The 20,114-nt window shown below is 56.7% G+C and overlaps 2 protein-coding genes across 21 annotated transcripts in view; one reads left to right on the top strand and one right to left on the bottom strand.

The window, feature by feature from the left end:
• The window catches only part of RAI1 (retinoic acid induced 1), a 59,441-nt gene extending 56,874 nt beyond the window's left edge, over nucleotides 1-2,567 (bottom strand). For 2 of the 4 annotated variants that reach the window (XM_085237455.1, XM_085237460.1), the window contains exon 1: nucleotides 1,663-1,802. The gene's annotated coding sequence lies outside the window, so the exon portion shown is untranslated. Of the gene's footprint in view, nucleotides 1-1,662; nucleotides 1,803-2,427 lie in introns of those variants that run through there. The other 2 variants (XM_085237457.1, XM_085237459.1) reach the window with 2 other exon arrangements.
• Nucleotides 984-20,114, top strand: part of PEMT (phosphatidylethanolamine N-methyltransferase) — a 55,854-nt gene continuing 36,723 nt past the window's right edge. For 4 of the 17 annotated variants that reach the window (XR_014886780.1, XR_014886779.1, XM_085237462.1 and 1 more), the window contains exon 1: nucleotides 1,447-2,046. Coding sequence is in view for 13 of the 17 variants with exons in the window: in XM_085237462.1 (XP_085093588.1) it covers nucleotides 1,462-2,046 (585 nt within the window). In the remaining 4 variants the exon portion in view is untranslated. Of the gene's footprint in view, nucleotides 2,077-2,449; nucleotides 4,701-19,625; nucleotides 19,856-20,114 lie in introns of those variants that run through there. The other 13 variants (XM_085237472.1, XM_085237471.1, XM_085237470.1 and 10 more) reach the window with 13 other exon arrangements.

Here is a 20,114-nt window from a genome sequence, read left to right as displayed (position 1 = left end):
TTATTTATTTCTTTTTCTTTTTCTTTCTTTCATTTCTCACTTCCTGCCATGAACTTCACGCAGCTCCCAGCTGCAGAGCTGGGCCGTGGGTGACCCCAGCCCCGCGCACAAAGCCCCAGCACCGCACTCCCCATGCCAGCAGAGAGCTCCGGGAACGCTGTCCTCTCCATCTCCCTTAGCTCCTTCCCATCCTTCTCCCACTGCCTCTCAGCAGCTCCAGGTCCATTTTCATCTGGCGCTGACAGATACCAGCAGACATGCTCTCAGCGTGCACCTGAGCGTGCAGCCCCGGGGCACTGCATGCAGTCAGTCTGCACCTATGCCACCCGCATCTCCTCCTGTGGGTAACAGCTGTGTCCGCAGGGCCACCGTGGAGCTGCTTGGCCACCCGGGGGACACACGCTGTGACCCCATCAAAGGCAGCTGTACAATGCCAAGGGGCAGGAACGCTCTGCAAAGAACCCAGCAAGGAAACCATTCTCAGACCCTCCCTGAGGCTTCGGTGAAGCCCAAGAGCCCTCTGAAGGTGTTGGCATCACCACTGCCTTCGCTTCATGCAGTGTCCCAGGAGCAGCACACAGCACAATCTGCCTCACTGCTCTGGGGAAGGTGAAAGTACCGTTTTGGGGAGGTCACCAGAGGACAGCACAGCAAGGGGACCGCGGGTAGGAACCTGCAGCCATAAGAAATGCTGCAAAGCCAAATGCGCTCACATCTAAGGAAGGCACCATTACACCGTGCTAAAGGTGGGGGGAAAGGAAGGCGCACCCCAGCAGCTCCCCGCTCTGACGTCAATGCAAACCTCCAACAGGTCCACAACGTCAGCCACCCCATCACAGCTGGACAGACAGCCCCCAGGATGCCAACACTGGGACGGGGACACCACAGCTGCACCACGTCCCCAAATGGGAGAGCACAGGGGGGAGGAGCTGAATGTTTCCGGGGAGTAATAAGAAGGGGCACAGGGATAATGGCAGCTGGAAATCAGCTCTGGCACAAAAGCCCGGAGGGGTCACGGGGGTCCCAGCCCACCATGCACTGGGGGGTTTCAAATGTACAAAGCTGCACCCTCCTGGGTTGGGGGTGCTGCTGGGGGCAGCGAGGGGCTCTTCTGCTGTCAATGAGCTGCAGCCAAGCTCGTGCTCAGGGTGGGAGGTCCAGGTTAGGATGGATGAGGTTGTGAATAGGAACACCGCGAGCGGAATGCAATGGGAGCACAGCCTGAATGCAGAGCAGGGACACGGGGATGAGAATGGAAGGGGAAAGGGAAAGGAGAAGGCAGAGGGAAAGGCAGAGAAGGAGGAGGGAAAGGGAAAGAGAAAGCAAAAGAAGGAGGAGGGGAGAGAATGGAAAGGGAATGGAAAGGAAATGGAAGGGAAAGGAAACGAGAAAGGAAAGGAGAGGGGAAGGAAAAGGGAAGGGACCGGCGCTGCCCCCGCGGCTCGGGAAGCACGGCCGCAGATGCCGCCGCCGCCGCCAGCGCGGAGCGAACACAACGCCACGGCCGCCGCTCACCGCCCGCTCCGCTCCGCTCCGCTCCCCCCCGGGCTGCGGCTCCCCGGGCCCGCCCCGGTGCTGCTCCCGGAGCGCAGCGGCCTGCCCGGACACCCCCCCCGCCCCGGCCCCTATATCCCCTCCCACCCGCGGTGCCGCAGCTCTTACCGGGCGGGCCGTGCCCCGCTGCGTCTCAGCGGCGGCGCTGGGCGGGGGCGGCCCCGGCGGCCATCCCCGGGCGGCCGCTGTCCGCCGCGCCGCGCCGTGCTCAGCGCCTCGGCGGTGTCAGCGGGCGGGAGCCCCGCGCGGCGCCGGGAGGGAGGGGAGGAAAGTCGGGGGCATGACCGAGCGCCGTCGGAAGTGCACGCGCGCCCGCCGCCCTGCCCGGGACCGCGGCGACACCTGGCGGCGGGGAGCGCTCCGAGCGGCGGGCGGCGGCGCTGCGCCGGGCGTGACGGGCACCGCGCGAGGCGCGACGGGCACCGGGCATCGCCGTCCGCGCCCCGCGCGTCGGGTACCGCCGCGTGCCGGAGCCCGGCGTCGCCGTCGGTGGTGAGCACCGGGCGTGCCGCACGCGGTGCGGTGGGTACCGCCGGCCTACGGCGGGCGCGTGGTAGCGGGCGTCGCGCGTGCGGAGGGCGCCGGGTGCCGGGGACCCGACGCGGAGCGGTGGGCGCGGGTAACGGGAAGCTTTGCGGGGCTGGGCGCGGGGCGGAGGGCGCCGCGGCGAGGCCGAGGTCTGATTTTGGAGCGGCGTCGGGCACGCGGAGCCCGGGGGGACGCGCGGGGTACGCGGGAGGGACGCGATGGCACCGCGCCCGCTTGGCCGGCCGAGCGCCACCGGGGAGGAGCCGGGGTCAGGGAGGGGGACGAGCGCAGGAAACATTAAGTGAGGAAAATTGGCTGCGGGCAGCGCCGCTGCCGAGTGCTTACTTGGTATTTTCCTCTCCGTCAGGTGTCTGTTAGAAGCTCTTGCCGGTTAGCAGCTGCGGCTCGTTAACTCTTTGTGTCCCCGGGTCCTCGTGCCCGCTCTGTGCCAAGCGGGGGGCACCCAGGACCCCTCTGTTTGCGGCCCCGTTGCTGACGGCCGGCTTTGGCCGCGGCAGCCTGCGCAGGTATTGTGATGGGCGGCTCGTGGGCTCTCTCAGCCCAGCTGCTGATTTATTATCCCTTTTTCCTATGAAAAATAAAAGCCTCTCTTATTCCCGAACACGAGAGCCAGAGCGAAACTATGAGGAAGTGCCCTGTTTGCAGAACACGCTGTGAAACGCACAAAGGAAACGAAGGGAAAACAGCATTTTGCACGTTTTTCAGCCTCATTTCAGCCGGGACTTGGAAGCGCAGAGGGGAAATCTTTCCCAGCAGGATGTGCATAGTGGGGGAGGGGAGGTGGGGGGTGCGTCCCTCTGGAGCGAGGCCACCTGCGTGCTGAGACAGTGATGTCCCCAGGGTGTGGGGTTCCTGCGGGGCTGGAGCAGCACAACCAGGTTGGGCTGGAGGCCTTTTAGCACCAACAGCATTTCTTTCAAAAAAGACCACAGAAAAAGCCAGGAAAAACCCTGTGAAGTGCGCCTGGCATCACAAATCCCACTGACCCCCCCAGTAAACGGGTTTCCCCGGGGGAGTGCACTCCCATCCCATGGCAGCACTCCCACGCAGCTCCCAGATCTGAGGGTGTTTTTCAGAACTCAGGGACAAGGGGAGGATGTGCTGCTCTCCTCCTGGCCTCGGCGCTCTGCCCTTTCTCAGGAACCGGCCAGATTGTTCCCATTAGGAGAAGCCGAGGCTCCAAGTGTTTGACCGTGGCCAGGAGAAGATTTGCTGATCGTTCTCCGGAACAATGTTGAGCGAGGTGCTTGGCGTGGAACGATCCTTTTATGGTCAAATTAAGGATAAACGCTTTGTGGATTTGCATCTGAAGTTGATTGATATGTGGCATTAATGCACACGCAGATAATTTTGTATTGCTGAGCCAGGAAGAATTTTTATTCGGGGTCAAAGATAAGGGCGTTGTGTTGGGATGAAATACGTGGGGTTTGATCTGTGTCACGGGCAGCGTTGCTCTGTGCTGGGCAAGGTGACAGCACACTCACGCTGGGCATTGCTCTCCTTGCTTTAAGTGCTTTGGGTCCGTGCCTGATGCTGTGAGCAATCCCCTCACCATCGCTTAACGCCAGGATGTAGTTCCAGCTTTCCCCTTGCACTGCTCAGCCTCTGCAGGTCGCCAAATGCGGACGGGATTTAGAGGAGTGCAGAATGGAGGCTGAGATGTGCCGGCATCTGTGCCAGACATCTGCTGCTCCCTCGGCACTGAGGATGTGGGCTGAGTGGGGTCTCGGTGGTGCTGGTTTGGTGGCTGCCAGGTTGTGGCGACGAGAAGCTGGGGGCCGATTTCCTAAATGCGTGTGAGCACACGGGGCTGAGAGCTGCTGGTGGCTGTTGTGTCTCCCAGCTGCTTCGGTGGGGGCAGGCAGCAGGAGGCGAGGCCATTCCTGTGGCCAAAGGAGCCCTAATGAGAGGGACCGATGCTGACATTCATCAGGCAGTCACCTCCTCAAGTGCGAATAACTCAGCAAAACCCATTTGCATGCATTGAGGTGGCAAGCTGCGTCCCACTGTGCAGTGCTCTGATGTCCCTTCTGAGTCGGGTCCTGTGAGCTGGGGGCATAGCCGTGACCCTCCTCCTCCTCCTCAGCAGGCGATGGGAGGAAGAAAGGAAGGGGAAGGAGGAGGCAGCAGCACCGAGGAGCAAAATACGCTGTGCTCCCTCCCCGCTGTGAGGCCGAGCAGCTGCCTGCAGGGCTGCAGGGGAAGCCCGGAGGGGTGGAAGGGGACAGAGGCGCGGGGACAGGCGGAGGCCCCGTTGGGTTCCGGAGGCTGCGGTGCGTTCTGGGGATGAAAGCGGCCCCGGGGCCCCTCCCAGCTCTGCGAGCCGGCTGAGGGCATCGCGCTCGGAGCCTTGCCACTTCCTTCTTGCACCGAAAACGGTACAGAGATTGGGAAAAAGAAAAAAAAGAAAAAAAAAAAAAGAAAAACCGACAACAACACAAAATACAGCCTTTCCCCTCCCCCGTCTCCATCACACAGCACCAACCAAGAAAGGCAAGATCTTTCCTAAGCCCGGAAGATGTCACCATAGAAACAGAAATCAGAGCCACTCCAAGGATGCTGCCGCCTGGGAAGGCGATAAAATGTTTTCTATCGATTGCTGTCGGGAAAGTCACTGCTGATAAGGCAGCCGGGGAGAAATGGAGCGGGGCTGCGGGGCCGTGGGGCCGTGGGAGCTCTCCAAATGAGCTTCCCGATGGTCCCCGGGCTCCTGCTGTGCAGCATTTGGGGCACACGGGGTTCCAGGGTGGTGAGCAGGAAGGCCGGGCAGCGTGGTGCCTCCAGCCCCATGTCCATGCAGGATTTGGCCCCCGGTCCCCATTTGGGCAGGGGGACCCTGTGAGCCCCCCCAGCATCACCAGCACATCTCAAAACATCCTCACAGCTGCAGAGCAGGATCGGCCCCATAGCTCTTCCCAGGGCGCAGCTCAGCGCCAGGGCTGCCTTGCGTGCCCTTTGAAGAGATGGAAAATCCTATTATCTGCTCATTCTTCTCGCAGCGTGAAATCTCAGAGCATTCAGCAGCAGCTGAGTGTGGTCCGCCGCCCGCAGCCTCCACTCCCACCCACACGGGTAGGGCTCCAGGTCACTGCAGACACATCCCTGCTGCATCCCAGCACATGTACTCCCACTGCATCCCAACCCGTGTGCCCCCAGTGCATCCCAACCCATGCATCCCCCGCTGCATCCCAACATATGTGTCCCCACTGCATCCCAATCTATGCATCCCCCGATGTATCTTAACTCATGTGTCCCCAGTGCATCCCAACCCATGCCAGGAGGAGGCAGTTCTCCATAAATTGCTTTTTGCAATGGGTGCCAGCAAACCTCCAGCAGTGGGGTGCAAAGGATGGGAGTGCAGGAAAGCAGAGTGAGGGCTGAGCCTCCCCTTACAGCCCTTAAGGAGCTGCGGCTGCACAAAACCTCACATCATTAGGGTCGGGAAGGTGGGAACCCAGCTCGCATCCTCCAGCCCTGCGGCAGCTTTCCTGCCAGTAATTGGCAGCAATAAAAGAGGCAGTTAATCCCGGGCAGCGTGGGATGCAGGCACACGGATGTCTGCGGTAAAAGGCACCCTGGCAAGGAGGAGCTGGGGAAGAATCTGCTCCCGGGCACAATTTGCAGCCCCGAAGAGCTGGTTGGGTGCCACGGGGAGCGTTTGCTGGGGATTTGGGTAATGATGCAGGCACAGCCCTACAACTTGGCCCTTGCTCAGCCCTGGCTGGCGCGAGCTGGGGCTGTTTGGCTTTAGTGTAGCCCAGCTGCTTTCCTCTGGCTGTGGGTTTCTGCTGTGCAATAGGAACAAAGGAGCCTTTCGTGGGGAATTTCACCTTGGGGTTTTTTTTGGAGGGGGGAAGGAAGGGTTAACTCAGGTCTTGTTACCCAGTTATTTTGGGATGGTAGAGCCGAATGGTCTGCAAGAGGATTTTTGTGCACATGGGAAGATGGAGTTTAATCGATATTGACAAGAGCCATTCACCAAAGCATCCTCTGTCACTAATGAAAGCCAGAGCTGGTGGCTCCCCAGGGAAGGATGGTGTTGGGAAACGGGGGAAGGAGCACCGGGAAAGTCAGGGCTCCCTCCCTCATGCTGCTATGATGAAATCAGGCTGCATTTGGCTCCAGTTGTTCTGGTCTGGAAAGTCTTTGCCTTGGAGGTGCAGGATACCCAGGGCTGGAAATGGTGGCTGTGATGCACAGACCCCATATCTGCCCAGGGACACAGCATGTGGGGGAGAAACCCAACCTGGGGCCAGGAGCTGCTTCTGGAGCAGGGAGAGCTGAGCAGGACGTGGTTGGAAGGAAGGAAGGTTTGATCCCCTGCCAAAGCCCACACCATCCGTCCAAGTTCACGCCGGCAGATAATGAGCTTTAATGAGCAGGGCCACACTAATTGGTAAGCGAGCCCAGAGCTGTCTGTGGCAGAGGTGAAGGAGGAGCAGCGGCAGCAGCGGGTGAGGTGGTGGTTTGGGAGCAGAGGCTCTGCCTGCCTGCATGGGGCTGTGAGTGGGATTTGCAAGCAGGAATCACAAGCAGGGTTTGCAGGTGGGATCACAAGCAGGGTTTGCAAGAGTGCCTGCCCAGCTTTACAAACATCACCTCTGTAAGAAGGGTAGGAAAAAGCAGCATTGGGAATAGTCCTGCCTCCTGCTCCTGAGGTCTTTAGCAAGCATAAAATGCGACAGAAGGAGTTTTGAGGCTTTTGCATGATGAGAGGATGTCAGTTTGTGCCCACGGCCTGTGAGCTGGAGCAGGGCAGGGTTGCAGACGTATGGCACTGACAAGGCAGCCCTAATCGGAGATCATTGTAAATTCTCCTCTCAAATGGAGTGGAAAAATGCTATTAAGCTAATATAGCATCGTGGGGGAAGGATGGACAGCCACCACAGTCTCTGGGGAATCACGGCCATAACAAGGGGAAGGAGCAGGAGGTGAGGAGTGAGAGGGCAGAGCGGTGCCAGGCTGCTCCTTGCCTCAGTTTCCCCAAAGGGCTGCGGGATGGAGAGTTCTTCTGCAGCAGCTGGGAGCCCCCTGCACAAGGGGTTGGCTGGAATGGGACAGGGTTCACTGTTGGGTGAAGGGGACTTTCCTTATTGCCTTGTGTCTTTTAATCCTCTGCCACCAGCAAGGCAATGCCATTCCTAAACCTCAGCCTGCTGCTTGCTCCTGCTGATCTGCTCCATCTGCTCTCCTGCTTGCCTACAGCTATTGTGGCTATTTGATGAGCACTGCATCTCTCTGTAGTTCCATCTCGCAGTGCAGCTGGGACAGTCCCTTGTCCTCATGTCCCCACCTGCTTGAGGCACTCAGAGGACAGACAGACAACCGAGTGAAGCCAATGGGGTGAGATCTGCTCTGAACCCCAAAGACTACAGCTGGAGAACTGTGAGCTTCATGACCAGCAATTAGCAGGTCTGTTATTAATTGTGATGCTCAGGGCAGGCTGGGTGCTGCCTGTGGACATCGCAGCCCCTGGGGCGATGCAGGTCCCCAGGCTGAAGTGCTGTGCCTGCAGCACAGGGTGCAGCAGCGGCCGTGCTCCCTTCCCAACACTAAGTGGCAGCCTCTGCCCGGCTTTGGGGCAGCCCCTGGCAGCACCCAGGGCAGAGATGCAGCAAGCTCTGGGGCTGCAGCACGGCAGTGGGCCTAGGAATGCAATCTGGCTGTAAGTGCAGGGGTACAGAGCACATCAGGGAGGGTGCTGGGTGTTATCCTCACTGGCATGGCCATGGGTGCCAGGGTGAGCCCTGCTTGGGGTCACTTTGGGGCAATACTGGAGCTTGAACTGCAATAAGCAACACACAGGGCTGGCAGCTCTCAATACTGTGCTGAACTGGGGCTCACCATTCACTGGGCAGTGCCTTGGGATGGGAGTATCCTTCTTGCAGCAGGGAGGTAATACTTGCTGAAAGTATTTTTATGACCTGGTGTCCCAGTGTGGTGATTTGCAGCACGATAAAGAAGTGCAGGGATGCAGATGAGTGCTGGGAGCTGCATCTTGACCATGCCGTGTGCAGCACTGATGGAGGTGTGGTGGGCTTGTGCTGACACTTGGAGGTAACACTGCTGCTGAATTTCTGCAGCGCAGGATGGGGGAAAAACAATTCCATGTCCAATATGGGGGCTTGATGGAAGCCATCAGCTAAGCAGCGTGACCCAAGGGCAGCCCCTGCTCCCTTCCAGCATCACCTTTGGTGCAATAACAAACCTTATCCTTGGGAACTGCACCATGCCTGCCCCGAAAGCCATGTGCAAGGTTCTTTCAGCCCATAGCATAGCACACCTCAACTCCACGGTCACCCAGAGGAGGAAGTGTCACCTGCAGGCTGCGGGCAGCTTTTCCCAGGCTTGGGCAAGCAGCACCCAAGGACACGGTGGCTCCCACGGTCTCAGCCTTGCTGCTGGTTTGCAGATATGAGCATTGATATTGGATAACGCACAGCCAACCCTCCCAAATCGTGGAGAAACCCAGTCTCCAGCAGAGCTGGAAAGCCGGAGGGCAGTGAAGTTTTAAACTCCCACCAACCCAGCCTTGTTTGGCTTCATCTCCTTATCCCCAGCCAGAGCTGCTGGGTTATCCCCGCTGTCTCAGGACAAAATGTGGCCACCTGGCACTGCTCAGGGACCAGGGATGCTGTGACCCCTATGGATGCTGAGGGGACCCAGGGATGCTCCCACAAAGGACCCAACATCTCTCCGGTGTAACAGCACAAGGCAGATGATTCCAGAGCAGGGCTGATTTATGCCCATAGGAGGACACTTCAAAGCACCTCCATGATTTAGCCCTCCCATTAGGGCTCTGCCACTTCTGCAGAATAGGAACAGCAAGTCAGTTTGTCTTCTTGTACAGAGAGAAGCACAGTGCCAAGTGGTGACAGCCGGCTGCAGCCCCCAGCCCCGCTCTGCATGGCTGTGGCAGGATCTGAGCTCCAGGAGCATGGGAATGTAAAACCTCCACTGTGCTTTACAGCAGGAGCCGGGACCATCTGCTGCCCCAGGCACCTACTGGCTTTTTTTTTTTTTTTTTTTTAAACCATGAAAGCTGATTGCAAGAAGTGACAGAACTGCTGGGGTTTTGCCTTTCATGGACATGCTTCTCATGGAGGCGAAAACTGCAAGGCAGCGGGAGTGGGATATGCCTCTGTGGGAACACCATGGAGAAAAGGAGGATCCAAGCATCACCTTACAGAAAGGAGAGGGATGCAGAAAGCCAAAATGTCACCCAGAGGAAGGAAGAAATCTCCTATTCGTGCATCCTCATCTCCCCGGGTCCTTCCTCCAGTCCCACACACACCAAGGGCACACTGCCCTGTGCTGCTCTGCAGCCCATTCCCCAGCTTCACGAGCAGAGCACAGCCACGCAGACAGCACAACCCACCCCTGTGCCAGGCTAACAAATGGCCAAACAACTGCACAGGCACTTTGCAGCATCATATTTCCAACAGATTTAGCAGCAGACTGGCTTTTACAGTGCAGCTCTCCCTTCCATTGCTTTATTCATCCACCGTAATGCACCACCCCCTTAAGAAAAGAAGAAAGCTGTTAAAACCAGCCCATTTCAGAGAAACAGCACTTAACAGCACCCCCCAGCACAAAATGGCTCCTGGAGGGCTGCTGCAGCCCTTCATGCTCTGATTTAAAGGCCAAGCAATTAGCAGCACAAGCTGGGAATGCGCTCTCAGCGGCAGTGCGCAGGTGGGAGGCTGGCTGCTATTTCAGAGCACTGTTATTTCAGGAGTGAGGTTGAGCAGCCCCAGTTCTGCTCCCCAAGGTTATGGGGGAGGTTTGTAGTGCTGATGGATGGCTGGATAGTACAGGTGGTGAGCACACCAGTGACAGCTCCTGGGCCGGGTGCTGTGTGGTTGAAGGAGCACCCGTGTGCAGGCTGGCTGTGCCTGACACAGATAGCACCAACCCAGCCTGCAGGATGGTGTTAAGCTTCCCATGGGCAACGCCTGTCTCTCAGCTGGCTCAGCAGGCTTTGCTCATCTCAGCGGTAGTCTCAACACTGTAGGCTGCTCCGTGTGGTTTTTGGGGAATATTCCTGCTGCATCACCCCAGCAAAGAACTGGGTCGCACTGAACACAGTCTCTCCCATCACATCCCTGCAGGTGAGGGCTGAATTGTTTTCCAGTGGAACCACTGTCACAGGGAGCATCGCACCTTATGCATCTTCTCTTGCTCACTGGCTTGGGCATCATGCAGGCTTCCTGTCCTTACCCATGGGGCTGCCCCCCACCACTGCTCACCTTGCAGCTGAATGAGAGCTGTTTGGGTGCAGCTGATGGGGAAGATGAGGTTTTAACCTAAGATTGACCACAGGGAAAAGGGCTTTTAAGTCTGAGTGCTAACTGAGATCGATTACAGCCATGGGGAAATGGCTCGCAGACCCCCACTGCTCATTTCTCCAGATGCATTTTGTTTGAAATCATTGCTTGAGTTGGGGGCACGTGTTCAGCACCAGGCTTTCTTGGTGCTGGACCCCAGCATGTGCTCTCATTTCCTTTTCTGAGAACTTTCACCCCTTCCCCCCCACCATATAGACCCCACTTGGAAGGAGAGGACCACAACAATCCTCTCTGCTAACACAATGGTTTGCTTCTATCCTTTGCATCTCACAGCTTTGGATTCCCATTTATTCTCGCTCTCCCCTTCTGCCTGCAGGGATGGGGAATTCCATCCTGAAACACGGCCAGAGCATTGCACGGCCAGATGTCCCCCATTCCTCACCTTACCTTTTCCTTCCCATCCTCCTGCAGGAAAACAGGACCATTGGCAGCAGTGTGCACACAGAGCTGAGCTGCAATGCCATGCAACCATGCAGTGCCTTGGCTGCATCTCACACCCCAGAGACGGAGATGCTGTTGTGGATTTGGGGTGAAATAACAGCCTGCTGAGGGCTGGGGCTGCATGCTTTGGCGGAGGGCTGCAGGCGTGTAATGGTGCTTCTCCCTCACCATCTCTGGTATTAGCTTAATAGCACAGGGAAATAACAGGATGAAAAATTCGCTCCCCTCCAAGCACTAAAAGCCAAGTTTCAAGGTTAATTGTCTGCCCTGTAGGAACAGCTTTAGTGCGCTGTGAGGGGCTTAATTAGTGTCATTTTAGCCAAGCAGAGAGAGCACGCCCTAAACTCGTACTGCGTGCCCCCGAGCCCATTTTGCTCTCACTGTGCTGCTCGGAGAGGTGATAGATTGCAGGCTGCTCCCTGCACTGGCAGAGAGTTGGATTTGGGGCTGATCAGGAAACCTCAGCCAGGCAGCTGCAGCTTCGTGTCCTGCACCCATGGGTGCTGCACCCATGGGGTCAGTGCCTGTGTTTTCTGAGCCATTGTGCTGCAGTGCAGTGGAGAGGAGGGAAAACATCCCATGTGAGTGCATGGGGAACATCCAGTATGGGGGTGTGGGGAATACTGGTGCGGGCTTGCAGCAGATGCAGACATGCAGCAGGTACATGCAGCTGCCTTGTTTCCAATCCCTGTTGCAACAATGCCGCTGGGGAAACACCCCAGAAATGGACTATGTTGCTGCTTTTTTTTTTTCTGCCAGCTGGGCATCGGAGCAGCTGCTTTCAGCCCAAATTTGAAAACCAAGGCAGTGCCAGCAGTGGGGCACTGTCAGATGGTCCCCAGCTGTGACCAGGGCTTTCCCATGGCAGCACCCCTGGCAGGCGGGCAGCAGGACCGCGGTGCCCTGAGCACAGCTTCCTGGCGCCCAGCATCATTCCTCGCCGGCTCCATCCCATGGAGATGGCCATGATCTGCTGCGCAATCCCAGCCAGGAGGCTGCCCTGGATGCCTGCCTGTCTGTGCTGGAAGAGACCTTGGGAAAGAACAGTGCAATGGGACTTAAAGTTTTCTCTGTGCTGAGGAATCCCCTGCAGCCTTCGCTAAGCCCATCCACCGGCACGGCTCCATCGTTCCATGTCACCGTGCCATGTCTGCCTGGCGTGGGTTGCACCAGATCTGTCCTGCTCTGCAGGAAGGCTCCAGCTTTCCTCCTTCCCCCTCTGCCCTTTGCACTTCAATGTCTCACCCATATCCAAGTGGGGTCCCATGGGACATGGCAGTTCCTCTCCAGCACTAACAAACCACAGCAGCAAACATTTGCCCCGACAGCCAGGGCTGCCTCACACCGAGGCATCTGCCCTCTTTGCAGGGATCTGCCAAAAAACAACTTCTAAAAATTGTGCATAACTTCTAAAAAAAGGTGCTGCGTCCTCCAAAGGGGACCTTGGGATTGTGATGCTGCCTGGCAGTGTCTGATTCTCTGGGTGCAGGAAGGAGAGATGTGCAGTGCAGCACAGGGAACAGGGACAGCCCGAGGTGCGTCTTGGCTTTAGCAACAAGGGGATTAAACACCTGAAACCTCAAACAAGGTTTTGTTTCAGGCTCTGTTTTCTACAAAACAGATCGCTTTGTGCTTGGTTATCCTTCACCTTGCCAAAAAGGTTGTGGAAGAGAATCACAAAGTTGGCTCCCACAGCTTCTTTGTGCTGGAACCACCGGAGCTGGCACCTCGCAGGATCCCACCCCAGGATGCAAACATGGGATGGTGGCAGGGGGGGATCCTGGGGCAGGATTTGGGCAAGGGGGAGCACGGTGGTGATGCTCACTGCTCTCCCTGTGCCCCCGCTGCTGGCTCTCCAGGCTTTGGGCTCGTGGCAGTGAGGTGATGTATTTTTAATTTGTTTAAAGGAATTAAGCTCATCTGTGTCTGTCTGCTGACAGTTTTTTCCACTTTCATTAATGTCTGAACTGCTTGCCTGGTTTTCCTGGGGCCTGGCAGGGCTTTGGCCTTACAGAGATACCCATTTCCTGCAGACTGAACAATACAGACAGCTGGGGAGCTGGTCAGGATACCCCTGTAGCTGTGTCCCTATGAGCAGGGACAGCCCTATCACTGACACATTGTCTGGCAGGGATCAGCTAATTTGAGGATGTCTGAGGGAGCAATGCTCTGTACCAATCTGTGACCAAGAAGGGGTTGATGTGCTCCAGTCAAGCAAAGCTTCTGGCCAAAGGTTGGAGGGAAGAGGAGTAAAAAACCCCTGGATGCACCAGGGAGAAGGGAGGAACGCTTTGCTGGGCTCCTGCTCCTGGCGTAGAACAAGGCAGGAGCAGGCAGCAATAGGGCAGCTGCAGAGATACCTACCTCAGCGAGGATAAATCCTTTTCCAAGTGTGCCCTTGCTCCTAATGGCCCCTGCAGCCCCTCTGCAATTCGAGTTGTGTAATTGCTGCTAGCCACTCTGTCCAGAGGGCTGCTCGCTCCTAATTGCATTTCCTGTGTCTGGCCACCACGAATCCTGCCATCATTTCCTGAACGTGTTTGGATCAGGGATGTGAGTGAGTGCTGCAGTAAGACCAGGGATGGCATAAACCAGGGCTGGTGTGCAAAAGTGGGATGAGATTGCTGGAATGTGAGACCACATCGATTCCTGCAGGCTGAGCCCAATCAGCCATGGGTGCAGGGTTTCAGCTCTGACCTCAGCTCAGCCCCTGAGGGATGCTGCAGGGAGTACATCCAGGGGCAGAGCTCTCATCCTTGGCTGGGTGGAGGCAGGGATCTGGCTGAAGTCTGGCTGTCCTGTGCCCCCAAGCTTTTTCCTGCCTCCCTTCTGAGTTGTTTCTGCAGTGCAGCCTGTAAACAACCATGAAACAGGGGAAGAAGAGAAGATAAAAATAACAACAGCAGTAGTGGGTTTGAAGTAAATAACAGCACCACATCAAAGAGGAGGGGGAGCGATGCTCCAAGGAGGTATTTATAGGCAGCTTTGTAGTTCCTGGGGTTAAACCTGCATGCTCCTGTGGAAGCCTCAGCCCTTCTTCTTTGTGTCCCAGAACTGCACATTGCCCTTCCCCAGGGTCCTGGGGCGTTCTGAGCCCCACCACATGGCTTTGAGAGATCATATGGAGAATGTGCTTCCCCAGCAGGCTCTGTGGCACAGAGTGGTGCCGGGTGCTGCTGTGGAGGCCATCACACATGGCACGAAGCCCCACCACTGATGTTGTCCTCCTGCTGAGCCCTGGAGGAATTTTTCCTCTGTGCAGCCCCCCTACGTGCCGTATCTAAGAGCAAGGCTGAATGCCCAGGGCGAGGAACAGGAGGTGATGCAGGATGTGGTGACTCAGCCCCTCCAGCCCTCCTGCTGTGGTGAGCATTAGGTAGCTCTTCTGCTAATGGAGACACCCTAATAATGTGCCATGTGGGTCTGGAGCAATGCAGTGCACTTACAGGACAGTGAAAAGGTGCTGGAGTGCATGGAGTAGCCTTGTAGTCACAGGGAAAGCTGCCTGTGTGGGGATGGAACTATAAGGCAGTGGGGTGCCCCTGGTGTGGGGTGGGCTCATGACAGGGTGAGGTGGTAGCAGCGACCTTTGCAGCTGCCTCCTGCTTTGGGAAGCCAACTTCTCTTCAAGCGTTTGTCCCCATGGATAGGACATCTGGAGGGATTCAAATGGTTTGAGGGATTTAGGGCTTTAGGGCTTTAGGGGAGAGTGGAGCAGCAATAAACCCTGTAGCCGGCTCTGTAGGATCAGTGCACTGAGAACAAGAGAGAGCTCAGGGGACTTCCACCCTCCTGGAGCCCTGAAATATCCTCCTTGCTCCTGCTGTTGCTCCCTGGGCTGTGGCAGCACGGGCTCTGCATGCTGGTGCTGCTGCTCTCTAATCAGACACGGGATTTGCAATTAAGCGACATGGAGTGCCTTGGGGACACAGCCTGCTGTTTGAGCCGAGCTCAGACGAGTTCGGGGAGGGAGAGACCTGATTTCCCACTTAGCAGACAGGTCACGATCAGTGGATTCATTGATCCCAGAAAGCAAAGCCTCTGCTTCATTAGAGACATGCCGGTGATGAACGCAGCCTCAGGGAGTGGGGAAGCTGCTGTGAATCGTTCTCTAAATGCTGGCTCTGACCGCTGTGCAGAGGGAGCTGCTCCATCCTGCTTCACACATCATGCACTTGGTTCTAAGGGCACAGAAATATGCTGAGCCTGGAGGGATGCTATTCCCCTTTGCCTGCAGGAAGGACGGATCCTGCTCTGCCCTCTGCTGCCTTTCCAATTTGCTCTGCCTGGCTCAGCTATCCCCACAGGGAGGTCTCCTCGCTGGCTCCTGCCAGAAGTTCCTGGCAATAACTTCCCAATGCCCTTCAGTGCAGCTGCTCAAGACAGCAGATGGGGCCGTGGGTTGTAGCTGTGCCAGACCGGTTGCTCTGCAAACCTGGTTTGTGATAAGCTGTGCTTATGCAAGCAGCTCCAGCTACACCCGATGTTCCCAATTCCTCATGTAAAAACCTACCGAGATGCTCAGAGCACAGCAGGAAGCTGCTCTGAAGGTGAGCACTGCCCAGGAGCTGGACGAGGGCCCGTGCTGTCTCCCCTCCCTGCATCACGACATGCACCCTCTGGGCACCACACATGAGCCAGCACGATAAAAACACCCACGGGTGAAAACAGAAGACAGCAACTGGGAGAGGACTGTGAGCTCTCAATGTGGAGATTTTGTAGGTTTTCCTACATTTTCTGCATGAGGACAGCCACACAGGGGAGGCTGTTTTTAAGATTTCTGCTCCAGAGAATCGTGTTATGCTGTTGGCTTGGGGCAGGGATGTGTCATCCTGCTCCTACAGGCTTTGGGACTTCTTGCTGCTAATTCCTTCTTTCAAGAAAGCATCTCCCGTGGGCAATCATCGCTCCGTGGCATCGCTGTGTTCCTTCCCAGCACGATTGCCCAGCGGTGACTGTGCTGGCTCCTGTCAGGGAGAAGATGCCTGGCAGGCAGCCCTGATGCCAGCACGAGCATCTTCAGCTTTCAGCATCAACAAGCCCCCATACGACGACACATCCCCTTCACAGGAGCTCTCGGGGCCATTGTTCAACAACTGCTCTAGGGGCAGATCTCGAGCTCCCGAGCACTCAGCTCTGATTTCTGGCTCAAAGGAGCAGGAAGCACAGCACGCTCAGTCCAACTCGTATTTGGGTATGTGTAGCTGAGCTGGGTCATTGCATCCCTGGCAATCACATGAAAGCATGCAAGGAGGCAAAAGTGCAGCTACCTCTGCAGATTTACAGGGATCAGGATCCATGCGAGTCCCCAGCACTAACTGGGGTGTAAGTGGGAGCAGAGTCTGATTCGCATACCGTATGTTCCCAATCCACCACGTTCAATCAAGCCTAATAAAATTAATAGGGGAGCATTGAAAATCTCGTGATTAATTCTTTATGATCTGTAATAGGGGAGCTGTGTGCCAATTACTCGAGTAAATCATTCATCAGAATATAAATAGAGCTAACCTCCAGCACAAACACTAGAGGATTTCCACTAGGATTGCAGGTCTGGATTGCAGCATTGCACGGCTGGTGACAACACGTTATCAGATGGAGAACAGAAGAGTATCTGGAATTTCAGTGCTGTCTGAACAGCCCAAGGTTTCAGCTTTGTGTTCCAGTGTAATTTGCTTCTGTTTGCAATGTAGTCTTGTTTGTTTATGGTGTTTTGATGCTGTCTTTGATCTGTGTAGCTTGTCAGTCCAAACTGCTGAAGGTTTGCAAGGGGGTCAGCTTTATTTCATGAAAGGTTTCAAACTCTGGGCTGTGACACTGCCCTTGGGGAAGGGACATGAAGTATTGGTGAAAAAGGCCCCAGACCTATGTGCTGAAGTTAACCTGTGCTCTTGGCTGGAGCTTTCCAGCCATATTTGCAGTATCTCATTTCCAAGTGAAACCCCCAGCAGTATTCCTTGCCCTGCACTGCTGGGAGTCCCTCGGGTCTCCTTGCATTCAGGGACATTGAAATGTTTCTGAGCAAGCTGCAGCTTGCTGAGCCATGGCATGCTGCTAAATCTGACAGCCAGCATCCTCCACTGGGCTGCTGCATGCATGCATGGCTGACCCATATACAATGAGCGTGCAATGCTCAGAAACCCTCTACAGCAGATGCACCATTGGTCCTCCCTCTGTCAGGACAGCTCTTTGTCCCCCATACCAATAATGACTTTGTTTAAGTGATCTCTGCCCACGCAGGCATTTTGCAATTGCATATTCATCAGTGACCTCTTAGGATCATGATGGTATTTAGAAGGTTGTTGGGAGGCTTCAAGCTGAGAAGGGACTTGGGAACACTGAGGGAAACGCTCTCTTCCTTAGTTCAGTGCTTGGAAATTGAAAGCTGAATAAAAGGCATGCCATGGGGAGAAGGAAAGGGATGAGAACACAGAGAGAGACCCACCCTGCAGAAAGTCCTCTATGTCTCCTTCCCAGCTGCTGGGATGTTTCCCAGAGGCACAACAGAGGTGTATGGAGGGACTCCACCATTGTAAATCCCCCAACTCAATGTCCCCTCAACAGGGGAATTGGCAGTGGGAGTGACATGGGAGCTCTGGGAATGTTTCCCATGCAGCTTGTGACAGTCCTCCTCCCCTGAAATGCATGCCCCTGCAGGGTGATTCCCAGTGCGGGGGTGACAGGATGGATATGTCTGTGACATCCCAGCCCTGCTGGCCTTTATTCTCTCAGCCCACCATGACATCCTTGTCCTCTGCCCACTAGCCATGCTGACAGCACAGGGACATCCTCCTCTTGCAGCACAGAGGCTGGTTTGGAGACAATTTCTCCCTGCTAATTCCCTCTCCTGGGGGACGTTTCCTCCTCTCTGAACATTGCCATCATTGCTCTTCCCATTGCATCCCCTTCGCCCTCCCCTCTGCCCCAAGGACCCAGCTGGTGGGACTTGCAAAACAAACATCCTCCCATCTGCTCCTGCGCTCCAGCCTGGGAGATGGCAGAGGCGATAATTACACACTCAGCGCAGCAAAATTATCCAGCACAAGGGAGAAGAGGCCGGAAGCAGCTGGAGATAATCCGTTTGGGGAACGCTGTTCCCACCCACAGTGCTTTCATCTCACCCCAAACCAGCCAGCTTTGCAAATTCTACTATGAATGTGTTCAGAGAGCCCAGACAGGATGGGGTCCAGCCTTGTGCAAGCACCCATAGTGCAGAGCTGGTCCTGCAGGTGGGGAGATGAGGATGCATGGGTGCAGCGGAGCAGCAGAGTCAATGAAACCCAGTTTTCCACTGAGCCAAGAGTCCTTGCTGGGTTTCAAAGTACCTTTCAAGTGCAACCTTAAAGGATGCTGTTTTGCTGGCAATGCATGCATGTGAGCTGCCACTCCTGCACCTTTTCGCTGCCTGTTAGGGCATGTGTGTACAGACATCTCTTCATCCCTTTCCTCCCCACTGCTTCTGAGACATCTCTGGAAGGGATGCCTGCAGCTCACTCATGACACTTTCTTCCTATTAAACTCCCTTTTGAAAAAAATATATTTCCCCTCAAATGGAGGTCTTTAAAATTGAATGGTCCATGTAGAGGCCCTGTGGGGGCATGGAAGATACTACCAGATTGCCCACACAGAGTCAGGTCCAGAACTGCAGCCCACCACATGCACCGATCATAGATACCCAGAAAAGGAGTGCAGAAAATAGTGGTGTCATGGAACCACAGACCCACAGAATGACTTAAGTTGCAAGGGACCTTAAAGACTATTGAGCACCAACTCCCTTGTTATGGGCTGGCTGTCCACGACCAAATCAGGCCCCATCTAACCTAGCCTTGGGCACCTCCAGGCATGGGACACCCACAGCTTCTCTGGGGAATCTGTTCCAGTGACACACTGCCCTGACTAAAAATTTATTTCCTAATATCTAATATAAATTTCCCCTCTTTTAATTTAATTTAAAGCCTAAATTCTCCCTTGTCCTATCACTATGGGACTGTTGGTCCCCCTGCTGTTTATCGGCTCCCTTTAGGTAGTGGAAGGCTGCAGTGAGGTCTCCCTGGAGTTCTCTTCCCCAGGCTGCACACCCGCAGCTCTCAGCCTGCGCCCACTGCAGATGCAATCCACTCTGACACCCCCGTGCCCTCTGCAAACCCCCCTCCAGCAGCTCCATATCCCTGTGCTGGGAACCCCTGGACGCAGTGCTCTGAGTGGGACCTCACGAGGGCAGAGCAGAGGGGGACAATCCTCCCTGCCCTGTGCAACCCCTCAGTTGATGCAGCCCAGGATACTGTTGGCTTTCGGAGCTGCAAACGCACAGTGCTGGCTCGTGTTCCACTTCTCATCCACCAGGACCCTCAAGTCCTTCCTCACAGAAAAAGAGATCCTGGGGACCTCTTGTCTCCCCAGTCCCGCTCTGCAGTGTCACTGACACCCTGTCTGCGTTCATCTGGACCGGCATAGCCAGGCCATGCAAACCCACCCTATGCAGAACCCCCCCCATCTGCCCCCCGGACCCTGGGGGCTGCAGGCGGCCCCAGTCCCCCCCACCACCTCGGTTGCTTCACTGGTCAGGGGGACAAAGTCCACCCGCCGTCAGCACAGGCCGCCCTGCCCGGCGCCGCGGGCCGACACACGCTCAGAGCCCTCGGCGGAGGCGGCGGGGCCCGCAGCGAGGTCAGCGGGGAGCCAGGTGGGACGAGGCCCCGCGAGCGGGCCGCGATCAGACCAGGCCTCTCCCAGCTCGGGCCGCAGCGGCCTCTGGGCCGTGTAGTCCCCGCGGCGAAGGGAGGACTACACTTCCCAGCAACGCCGCCGCGCTCGCTGGCAGCCGGCCGGGGGAAGGCCGCGGGGTGCCCCGGCTCCGGCCCCGTGCCATGGCGGGGAGGCCCAGGCCGGGAGGCCGCCGGGGAGCGGGGCTGCGGTGGTGGCCGCGGGATTGCTGCGGCGGGCTGGGAGGCCTGGAGTACGGCGAGGTACCGGGAGCGGGACGAGGGGGGTGGGCGGGGGGTGCCGCGGGGTCTGCTGCTCTGCCCCTCCCCTGCCCGCCCTGCTGCTCTGCTCCGTGTGGCTCTGGAGGGGTTTCCCCCAAAGTAGGGGTGCCTGCTCTCCGTTCTCCGGCACGGTGCTGTGAATGGAGTTGTGCGGCTGGCAGCAGGGAGATGTTGGCTCTTGTCGGCTCCTGCTGTCCTCGGCAGGACTGGGAACGCAGCAGGTGGCGGTGAGGTCACCACG

This window comes from Meleagris gallopavo, chromosome 16 (assembly GCF_905368555.1).
Source record: "Meleagris gallopavo chromosome 16, MGAL_WU_HG_1.1, whole genome shotgun sequence".
Classification (NCBI taxonomy): Eukaryota; Metazoa; Chordata; class Aves; order Galliformes; family Phasianidae; genus Meleagris; species Meleagris gallopavo.
The sequence above is the reverse complement of the archived record's forward strand: the minus strand, read 5'-3'. Positions and strand labels throughout refer to the sequence as shown.